General features: G+C 40.3%; 1 protein-coding gene across 3 annotated transcripts in view; it reads right to left on the bottom strand.

The window, feature by feature from the left end:
* Nucleotides 1–1,208: 1,208 nt before the first annotated feature.
* ACTR3B (actin related protein 3B) overlaps nucleotides 1,209–11,458 on the bottom strand; it is a 28,515-nt gene continuing 18,265 nt past the window's right edge. For all 3 annotated transcript variants that reach the window (XM_010200262.2, XM_061996549.1, XM_061996550.1), the window contains 3 exons: nucleotides 3,408–3,533; nucleotides 2,895–2,978; nucleotides 1,209–2,317 (listed from right to left, as the gene is read on the bottom strand). In XM_010200262.2, coding sequence (XP_010198564.2) covers nucleotides 2,222–2,317; nucleotides 2,895–2,978; nucleotides 3,408–3,533 — 306 coding nt within the window. In that variant the 3' untranslated portion in view covers nucleotides 1,209–2,221. The remainder of the gene's footprint in view (nucleotides 2,318–2,894; nucleotides 2,979–3,407; nucleotides 3,534–11,458) is intronic.

Genomic DNA, 11,458 nt, shown 5'->3' with positions numbered 1-11,458 from the left:
TCATTGTGGTTACTTATTAACTATTTGCAAGAAATACATGAAACGCAACTGAAAAGGCAAGCTTATGTGCCAACAGCTTAAAATTAGCCCTACAATAGACAGCAAGATAAAAGAACTAACAACTCACATTTGCATTTGTCCTCTGACACATCTCATCTTGAATATTTTTCCACCTAGTGACTAAACTCATGTGGTCTGTAGTGTGGTAGGTAGGTCAGTCTTTCAAAAAGTTGAAGAAAAGGTGAATTCGGCTTCAGCACATTTGAATGTCCTATTAGCGTTTGTATTCTTACTATCTTTTTTTAAATGAAGAGTGAACATAAGCACACTTCTTCATTTGTTTTTAACATGACTCCTGCTTACTTTTGAAAGACGATTTTTTCCAAAAGAATTTTAAATAGCTGCCTATGCCTTATGTCAGAAGTGTTTAGCAAAACAATACAACCAGCTGCTAACTAAGGTATCTCAATGCCTGGCTCAAACTGGATGCAGACCACATATAACTGCCACATCCCTAGCACTCCCTACTTTGTAGCACCAAGTGAGCATGCCAGTGTTTCAGTCCATGCTTGCTCAGTGCACTAAACATTTTAAGTTTTTTTCCGAAGCCTCACTCCAGCCACGTTGTGCTCATGATTCTGGATTCTGCTGCACAGGCCAAAAACCTAAGCAGTCATCAGTGCAGTGACAAACTTGAAACAGATTTAAAGCTGGAACAAGCTGACAGAATTCACATAGTACTTATATAAAAATGGATAATCATCCATTTGTGAGGGAATCGAGCAACGTATGATTCAATGTGTTTCTCCTGAGCGCTAAGCTTTAAGTTTAAAAGCATTCAGAATCAGTCTTGAGTCAGAGTTCCATTTTGTTTAATTTCTAATTTAGGCTGAAAAAATAATTGCTTGGTCTCAATCCCTTCATGTCAGTTACAACCAAACTGATGTGCTTTACAAAATTCTCACTGGACTACACAAACTGTTACAAAACCTCTGCTGACAGAGACCAGGTAAGTATCAGCACAGACACAATAAGCAGGATTTTCTACTCTATTTAGATTTAAACCATAGAAGAACAAACACTGTGTCCATAACATATATCCTATAGTAGGGCAGCTAAGCCCTGGAACAGGTTTCTCAAATGTTAAGGAATCTCCATTCACAGAATGGCCCTAAGCAACCAAGTCTGACTTTGAAGTGAACCCTGTATTGAGCATGAACCTGGATCAGAAATTTCCATAGGTTCCTTTCACAGTAGCTTCAATGTTAACATGATTCCATGTACATTGACATCTAAATGGAAAGCTAATCTTGTGAGATAAAGTAGAAGAGTATGTAAATCAGGACTACAACAAACATTCATAAAGATGTTACCAGCTTTTATTTCACTGGTGCAAGGCCCATGTGTCACCCACCACTCACCAACATCAAAACAAAACATCATCTTCTATAAAACAGTTTCAGAAAATTCAAAACAAAGTAACAATGGCTGTAATAAACTTCATACAATACTGAAAATCACTTAGCTTGTGTCATTCAAGCACGAACAAATCCATTTCTAGCATACATGGCTTTTTTTGTTCTCTTTTGCCCAAAAAATTACCAGCACAACTCCAATACATGCCTCACACCTGGAAATGCGTCACATCACTCCATGACACTGACAGCTGTTCGTGCTCAGAACCAGGTCATCAATTCACCCTACCAATATCATAAAATACAAAATTATATGAAAACCCTACATTTACAAAGTACAGTCCCAATCCTGCAATCGAATCCTTTGGGGCAGGCACCTGCATCCATTCCAACTCCCCTGAAGGCAATGTGGTATGTCATGCTCCATTGATAAAGATTTGATTGCAAAATCAGGGCACAAGTGGGAAAGGTTTCAATCTTTCCACACACAGTACAACACTGCCTTACTCTTCTAGATTCAGTTTCAGTAGTATTTGCACAATGTCCTAAATCAAGACTTACCTACTTTCAATTACCTCACATTTAGGAAGAAGGAAGGATAGGCTTTAAAGTAGTCAGCAGAGAAATGGCTTTTACTGAAATGACTTGGGACTGTAAGTTGTACTTTAGTGCACGGTGGTGATCCAAATGTTTCCAAGAGTTAACCACATCTTGCTTCAGTATTTACAGTATCTGCTGCTTTCCTCTGCCTTTGTGAGTTTCTTCACCAGCATGATATCAGAGATCTTGTTCCCATTAGATGAGCATTATGACATGACTCCAAAAACAGGATTATGACGACAAATACTGGGGCCATACTCTTCATAGTCTTTCTTGGTGTGACATACTTGGAAAAACTCTGGCTACAAAAATATAAAACAAATCCCCTCAAAAGCATAAGAACATAGCAAGTGGAAAAAAACTGTCAAACAAAATAATGTCTTAGCATTTTTGTAGACTGAAGCTTTATGTGGTGGTATTACATTTTTTAAATGTTAGGGTATGAATACAAGTAATCAAGGAAAGCTTGTCTAGATAGAAGACTGCTTTTAAACACTGCAATAAGAAATCTCACTTTGGAGACAGGAATTGCTCCATTTTCCCCCTGTCTTTTTTCTCACTTGCATTTAATGCCATTGATTTGGATCCTATATTCCTGAAGTCCTAACTTATCTCTAGTGGTCACTTCAAGAATAAAGCGACTATATTGCAACTGTCATATAAAAACTACTTCAGAATTACATCAAATCCTAATATCTTTACTCAAGCAAATCTCCCTGTACACATTTTACTGAGCTACAAGTTGGGTAAGGATTCCTGAATGTGACACAGCTTAGGCTGTCACAATGAAAAAGTTTTCAACTTAGTACTCAGACCAAATATAGCCAGACAACATGCAGTTAAAAAAAAAATATATGAACAATTTTTATAAAGACTTACTGTTGAAGCCAGCATGGAACCGCCAAACCAAACTGCGTAACGTTGCATATGGTGTGTTATCACTTGAACTTCAACTGGTTTGGGCTAAAAAATAACAGTTTCTGTTTAATTTGTTTACATTTTCTGTCAAGATCCTTACAAACTGAAAACATCCAGAGCCAGACATTTCCATCCCTCCATTCACATCACTGTCTCATTTGTCTGCCACGATCCCTAGGAGACCAAGTCATAAAAGTCTTCATGACTGGTATGCCTAAGGACATAAGAGTTAAATCTCTCTTGCCTACTACAAATCTCCTAGAAGAGAAACCAGCACTGTCCTTAGAAACTCCGCACACCAACTTTAAGATTCCTGTAAAGTCCTGTCATACGTTGCAAGGCTACCAACATGTTTACCTACATATACATATATACTACTCATTTTACACTATTCACTTTTCACTAGTGAGGTAAAAACTTTGAACTTTTTTTTTCTTTCAGTACTCATGGAATTAATGCACTTGAAACACTTACTTTTATCCGACCACCACTGAGCTCCTCGCTGAGTCGCAATCTCGCATCCACTACTCTCTTCAAATCCCTTTGCAGTCGTCGTCCAAAGTCCCTGAACATCGTGGATCCTCCTGAGAGGACCACATTCTGTGTAGAAATTAAAGACATGTTCTTTAAATCCACGTTCAAGCAAGCTTCCCAAAAGCTAGCACTGCAGAGGTGATTATTTGAATCTTAACATCATTAGGAAGCTGACAAGCTACAGAGAATACCTTAAGCGTTGCTCAGCTTCCAAAAGCAGTCCATGGTCCTCTACTTTCTTTAAAGGGGAGAGTAAGAAGAGTTTTATGTAGAGTATGATATTACAGAAGAGAAAGACTCCATTAAAAATGGTGGTCTGCTACTCTACACGTGCAGAGGAGCAGAAATGAGACACTACATCAAGAAGCTTCCCAGGGACGTTCATAGTAAGTAATTTTAGCCCTAATTGCAGCTAAGGCTCCAGCCTTATCATATTGCTGTTAGTATCTTTCCAAAAGATGTAAAGTTATCTAGAACTTAATTTCATTTTTTTAAGGTTAAACTTCTAAACATAGCAACCAGCAAGTCCAATGACTCTTCAGAAAGGTACCACATCTCCAAAGAGGGCTGTAATACAGACAAAGATACAATATCTTTTCACTTTTCTTAAATCTGCTTGACTGGTATTACTTCTTAGCCTGAATTTGTACTTGGATTCTTGGAACATCACAGACTGATGAAGAAGTTATTACAAGGTGGGGGGGGGGGGGGGGTGAATTTAAAACAGGAATATAACATTGGTGGCAGCAAACATCCATTACATATTCAGATAAACTCTGACAAAACTGCAGGTATGCCATTGCCTACTGCTGCAACTGCAAGCCAATGTGCCAGAAAACTACTTACGTGCCTAGACACATGTGCACACAGAATTCAACTGAGACCAAGAGTTCGTTAAAGACGTGTCCAAGGCTTATCTCTCAGTAATAGTTTTGGACCCTGCAGACCAAGACTGGGCACGTAAGGAAAGAATTCCTGAACCACTGTTTCCAGTCAGAAAGCCTGCTAACAAATCTGAAAAGTCTAAGACATGCATAATAAGTGTTCACGCTTGCAGGGTGCAGAAGTAACGGCTTGGATTTTAAGCCACATCAAGGAAAATCTTGTTCCTAACTTGTAAAGTGAGAAGAAAGATGTTTTATTCTACTTTTCATGAACAAATGACTGCATATGATGAAAATCATTAAGAAAAGCTCCTTTCTTCACAGCCTCAGATTATCTGCAGTACAAAAGAGTGCATAACAAGGCAGATGTACTTACAAGAACAGCACACATCCCTATAACATTACTGAAACATTTACCAAGAGGACAGAGAAGAGGAAAGGATCCATAGGTATAAGCAGGAACCAAAAACCACAAATGTTCCTAAAATTGAAGTAGGAGGGAGATTCCCCCTCCTCCCACCATATACAAGAATATGTACATCTCTTCCCTGACTCAAAGTGGTCACGCACTCCACATGGGAACAGAAAATTGTTAATGAGGTAAAAAAAAAAAGACAATCACCAACCAGAGTGATGAAATAGCAATTAAAAAGATGCCATCAGAAAATATTACCTGGAGATAATGAAGCTGGCGAAGACAGTGAAAGCAGTAAATCTATTCAAAGCAAATTAAACTTCATCTATACTCCATGAAGTGGACAATACTACCACTGAAAACAGATTTCAAAATCCACCTGAGAATAATTGACTAATCTGAGACCAAACCATGTAACTAGAGGTAGCAGCAACACTGAGAGGATCTTTCATCATTCCAGGGTTAGAAACTAAGAGATTATGTGTGACCTACTCTAGGTGGTCCTGCTCTGGCAGGGGGGTTGGACTGGATGATCTTTCGTGGTCCCTTCCAACCCTTAAGATTCTGTGATTACACCTTCCTCAGATTATGGTTATTCTTTCACTACACTGAAATAAGTTCAACAATATTACTGGTCAAGGAGAACAGAAGCACTAGGACATCCTTGTTGAAAAGGCAAGTTATCTCATTGCCACATTTGTGGACAAGCCAGGCCAAGCAGAATTTTGGGTACAAATAACTAGATGACACCAACTGCTATTACAAGATGCTGTCCTGGTTTCAGCTGGGGCAGAATTCATTTTCTTTCTAGTAGTTGGCATAGGGCTATGTTTTGGGCTTATGCTGAAAAGAATGTTGATAACACAGGAATGTTTTGGTTATGGCTGGGCAGTGCTTGCACAATGTTAAGGCCTTTTCTGCCCCTCACCCTGCCCTGCCAGGGAGCAGACTGAGGGTGCACAAGAAGCCAGCAAGAAGCATGGCCAGGACAGCTGACCCAAACTAGGCAAAGGGCTACCCCCATACTATAGGACATCATGCCCAGTATAGAAACTGGGAAGAGCTGGCCAGGAGGAGCAGATTGCTGCTCAGGCATCTGTCAGCAGGTGGTGAGCAACTGCATTGAGCATCACTTGTTTCTGTTTTTCAGTTTTCCTTGGCTTTTATTTCTCTCTTATATTTCTTTGCATTACAACTACTATTATTACATATTATTATTGTAACTTTTATGGTTTATTTAATTTTAGTTTTAATAACTAAAATGTTTTATCTTCATCCACAAGCTTTACTTTTTTCCCCATCCCATTGGAGGGGGAGTGCTGAGCTATCAGCTGCATAGTGCTTAGTTGCTGGCTGGGGTTAAACCACAACAGATGGTTAATTATACAGTTACAGCTCCCCTGGTCCCTGCACTCCTTGTCAGCACTAGGCCAAATCTGTGCTAACTCTTCAGTAGAAGACTGGTCACATAAGGGCTTCAGTAAGTTATCACAACTCAGCAGGTCAGTCTTCTGCAAGGGTGGCAGAAGTCAGGTAGTCTTCACTCACATGAAAGCAGAATCCATACCAGCCCCTACTCCTCTAAAAAAAAAAAAAGCAAAAAAAAACACACTCACTGCTTACTAAGGACCCAATAAAGGTAGGACAAGGTGATCAGAACAAAAAAAGACCCCAAAGCTACAAGTCCCAATACCCAAGAAAACACTCCTCCACAGCAACTACCTTCTCTCGAATAACTGAGTGTAACACAACACAGCAGTTCCAGTAACTAAACACATCTGTAGAAAAAGCTTATTAGTGATATTTGAGTTTTCAGCTTGCCTAGGAATTCTCCGGCGTCCCAGAAAAAAAGACATCATCAAAGAAGTTAGGATTTAAATATCTGTTTCCAGCTGATTTTTACAAACAAAACATCCAATCTTCCCCTGCTTAAACACACTTTGGCTGATTTAACAGCTCTAAGCAGACCACAGATTTCACAGCTAACACTGATCATACCATCTGATAGAAAGAAGCTCTAGCTGATTTTTACTTGGCTAGCTGGCTGAAAATTTGTTTCAAAAGAACATATTCCTTTAGAAGGGAGGAATGAATTTCTTTCACACACTTGAAAAAGTTATCCTCAAGAAGTAATGAAAGTAGGCCATTTCTGGACGGAAACCAAGATGGGTCAGCACCAATCATGTCAGAGGGCTGAGCAGAAATTTTTCACTTCTCATCTATACTCTTCACATCTCCTATGAACTCTGGCATATTGACTTTCTCTCCATATTGTTTCTGGTATTATGTCTGTACAGTGTAATGCTGCAGAGATGTGCAGCTACCTGACAAAACAACCCAGCCACTGTAACAGAAATCTCCAAATAAAAGTTGACACAAAAATTCCAAGAAGCTAAATTAGCTCTGTCAGAACTCAGTACTACCAAACACAAGGTGCTGAGCTGGTTTGTGTGTCTTTACATTGCACCTTGTAACACAGTGTAAGTACACACTCAGCTGGGCACTTCAGATTTTGCAGCATCAAACCACAAAGCATTCACTGCTTTTCTGGTAAATATAAACTTCAACAACACATTCCAGTTTCTTTTCCTTCCAAATGATAGCCTAAATTAAAGTTGTTTAACGTGACACAATCACATCAGAGACATGTAATGAGATGTAACAAAAATATGTAGGGGGAAAAAATTGGAAGGTTCACAAGCAGAAGCCAAGCATTTCATGAGCAAGTGAATCAATGATGCAACAGACATCTGCTAATTTAGTTACAACAGGGCAATACTTGCCAATAGTGTATGGAAAATATAAGTAGAAATACTATACGTAGCAAACAACAGATATATTACAAAGAAGTAAATGTACTGTACGAAATACTAACTTTTTAAAAAAAGTTTGACACTGAATGATGGAGAAAATTTCTTCTTAAAAACCATGATTTACAGTGTTCATTTAACAGTTTGAGTAATAACAAAAGATTTCAGCATGACTTACAGTTGTGCTGTTCAGCAGAAATATGTTTGCACTTGGACACAAAAATAAGCACAAAATATTGCAGATCTATTGAGGTACTGTTAAACCAGCCAACACACACTGGTAATGTTATCCATTTATAGCTGTGACAGGAATACACAGGGCATCTCATCAGTACTCCTGTGCTACACTAACAGTGTTAACCACTTGGGGCTTCTACTTGAGGTAGCAGGAATACCTTTCCTTTCCCTCAGTGCCAACAGGATGCATATCTCTCCAGCCTTACCTCACCCACAGAGCCTCCTCACTCTGCACTTAGTAATTAACAGCAAATGTTGGCATTTTGCTGAGGCACAGGTAAGCAGAAGTCAGTTGAACCCTATCCAATCTTTTCCTTGAGGTTATCTACAATTTCAGAGAGGACGTGTAAGATGGGGGTTGACAGAGCAAACAGGCTGGGCACTCTGGCAGCCTGTTCCTCCCTGCAGCTGGCAGTGCCCAGCCGGACCTGCAGAGCAGTCTGCCAGCGCCACCTACACACCACGCAGCGCAGCTGAAGCTGCCTTCACTAACTGTTGACCAGCAATTCAAGTTACAAGTGATGTTAGCAGGGTGTTCGCCATGCCTTTAGCTCTCCAGGCTTTCAGGACCATTCCTTATGAGCTAGGAAGTCAAGAGTTTAATCTCTCGAGAGCTGATGCATCAAAGTCTAGTCCAAATCTTAACTACATCAGCAAGCTCAAGTTCGCCCTTGTCCACAACAGCTGCACATGCAGCTAAAACTTTTTCTCTAAGGACAAGAGACAATATCATTAAAATCCTGTTTCCATCCACCTGTATTTCCACTGATAACCTGTGTGATTTATCTACAATAAAACACCACACTTGCCAATACACTACCATTCCCACTTCATGCAGTGTTTTCAGCACGAGAAGTTCAGATTAAAAGTTTGAGGTCAAGGCTGTTACAACTTGATCTGTCATGATTTGAATCATGAATATTTAAACATGCTTGGCTAGGATCTTTCAGAGAGATTTCTTACACAATTTACCTGGTTTCAGACATCACTTCACTTAGCTTAAACTCTTTCATCCCTACATTTGTGCCAAAAACAGAGCAAAGTTTAAAGGAATCAATTGTTGTGACGATGACCCTACACTTACATCCCTTCTATTGGGATAAGGCTCACAACTGTCAATGCTGTTCTCATCTTCTATTATGATTTAAACTCTGGAGTATGTGGAGAGAGACTCTGGATGGGAAAAAAGGCAGATGATGTAGATTGTGGAGTAAGAGTGATGGTTTCTGAACCTGTTAGCAACAAAAAAAAAATATCAATTATTAGACTATCAAGCAGTTTTTAGAACCTCTCAAAGTCCTCTGCCAACCTTGAAAGCTTTAACAAACTATATTCACCAAGTGACTTAAATTCAGATACTCCTTCTTGACACCTAGTGCTAGAACTCATGCCCTAAGTGACAAAACTTAGAATAAATTTCACAGCATTTCCAGCTTGAAAAGAGTTTTATTTAATTAGTAACTAGTGTTGAAAACATCCATATTGTGGCTGTACCACAGAGTACATGTTTCACATTGATACAAGATGGGCGTGCATCAATTACACTGTGCTTAGTGGTATGTCCACAGCAACCTGAAAGCTGGGGAAAAGACCATGTTTCTCTATGGACAATAGTCCCCATCACACTATTGCTCTCTCCCTCTAATTTCTCTTCAATTCAGTGATATCAGTTACACCATATATTTTTATAAATATAAGGAAAGCTTTTGGAAGAGTATTTTAGGAATAAAGCAAGCTAAAGACCAGACATCATTCTTCCCAAAGAATGCAAAGATTATGGGTGGACCTTCTCAACACTTATAAATACCTGAAGGGTGAGTGTCAAGAGGATGAGACCAGTCTTTTTTCTGTAGTGCACAGTGACAGAACAAGGGGTAATGGACACAAGCTGGAACACAAGAAGATCCACTGAACGTACGGAGAGAATTCTTTGCTGTGAGAATGAGAAGTCCTGGCACAGGCTGCCCAGGGAAGGTATGGAGTTTCCTTCTCTGGAGGTTTCCAAACCCACTTGGACGTGTTCCTGTGTCCTCTGATCTAGGTGAACCTGCTTTAGCAGGGAAGTTGGACTGGATGATCTCTAGAGGTCACCATTCTGTGATTCTGTAATGCCAAGGGTGATGCAATGCCTCACTGAGCACCAAAAAAACCACAATCACATTTAGAGCTGCATGCAGAGTGGATCGTCTTTCGATGGAATTTAACACACACAAATGACCAGCACAGCAAGGATGCCAGATTATTTCAGCTATGTGGCAAGATCCAAAATTACTCCTCTATCATTTCACCTAAGCACTCCAAATTTCATTCTGCTTTCTGAAGATTTGTCTTTGTTTACAAAATAATAATAAATCCACTTTCTTTCTTCAAATTTCAACACAAGCTCTCTTGCTGTAAATTCTCTTCCATTTTAGCAGAAATCAGCTCATCCCAAGGATTCCAGAACTCTCAATTCTTGCGTTTGAGACACAAACGCAGAACAAGAATATCAGTCAATAGCAATCACATTAAAATAGTGTAATCATGTGAATTAAAAGGGTGTATTCCTGGCAACCATTACACAACTCACCATATATTAAAGAATGTTTGTGCTTGGTATTGAACAGCTAGAGCGTGAAGAAGTCAGTCTTAGGAAGGTCCTGTCCATCTAAGCATCAACATAAGGTAAGATAACTGGTGATTCTGTGATGTTGACCAGACTGGGAAACAGGGATACTGGCAATGAAACTAAGAAAGATAAATACAATAGAACATCAAAAGATGGGTTGTGAAACAATGCTTCAAAGGCTACATACCACTGTCATGGTTTTGTGTGGAGCTGTTTCTGGTAATGGGGAAGGGGTTGTAAAGATGGCTCCTGTAAGAAGTTGCTCGAAACTCTCCCCAGCTCTGAGTCAAACCCACTTTCAGGGCTGAGACAATGAGGCACCCTCCACAATCGCTTTTTAAGAAGAAGATGGAAGAGGAGGGTTCTTCCTGTTCCTTCTTGTGCTTTTCTGCCTTCTTTTCTGGCTGGTGGTGGTGCAAGGAGTTGGAGGAGAGAGAGAAGCGACCACGCCGACCCCAAGGCCAGTGAGGGAAGAGAGGAGGAAGTATGCTGCAGCAGAGACTCCCCTGCATCCTGCAGAGAGGACTGGTGAAGCTGAGATTTGTTTGCACTTCGTTAAAGACCCTGTGCCAGGGGCAGCGACTATGGCCAGAGGAGGCTGTGTCCCATGTGAGGGACATCATATTCACAGAAGGTTTAACTGTGGGGAAGAACCCACACCAGAGAAGTTTGTCAAGGACTGTGTCCCATGGGAGGGACCTCGTATCAGAGCACGGGAATAATGTTAGGAGTCATCCTCCTCTGAGAAGAGAGAAGCAGCAGAGCCCATCTGTGACTGACCACATCCCCCACTCCCTGCCCCGCCCCCCGAGCCACTGATGGGGGGAGGAGGTAGAGATATCAGGAGCAGTGTGCTGGGCCTGGGAAGAAAGGAGGGATGGGGGAGGGAGATCTTAAAGTACTGGTTGTAATTTTCTCATCATCCTGCCCTGGTTTTGCCTTTTGTTGTTCTGTTTCTTGTAAGCAGTAGAATAAGCTTTCCTTACTTTCCTCTCTAAGTCCAGCAGTAGATTGTTTTGCCCAGAACTGTAATTGGC

This window comes from Colius striatus, chromosome 5 (genome assembly GCF_028858725.1).
Source record: "Colius striatus isolate bColStr4 chromosome 5, bColStr4.1.hap1, whole genome shotgun sequence".
Lineage (NCBI taxonomy): Eukaryota > Metazoa > Chordata > Aves > Coliiformes > Coliidae > Colius > Colius striatus.
The sequence above is the reverse complement of the archived record's forward strand: the minus strand, read 5'-3'. Positions and strand labels throughout refer to the sequence as shown.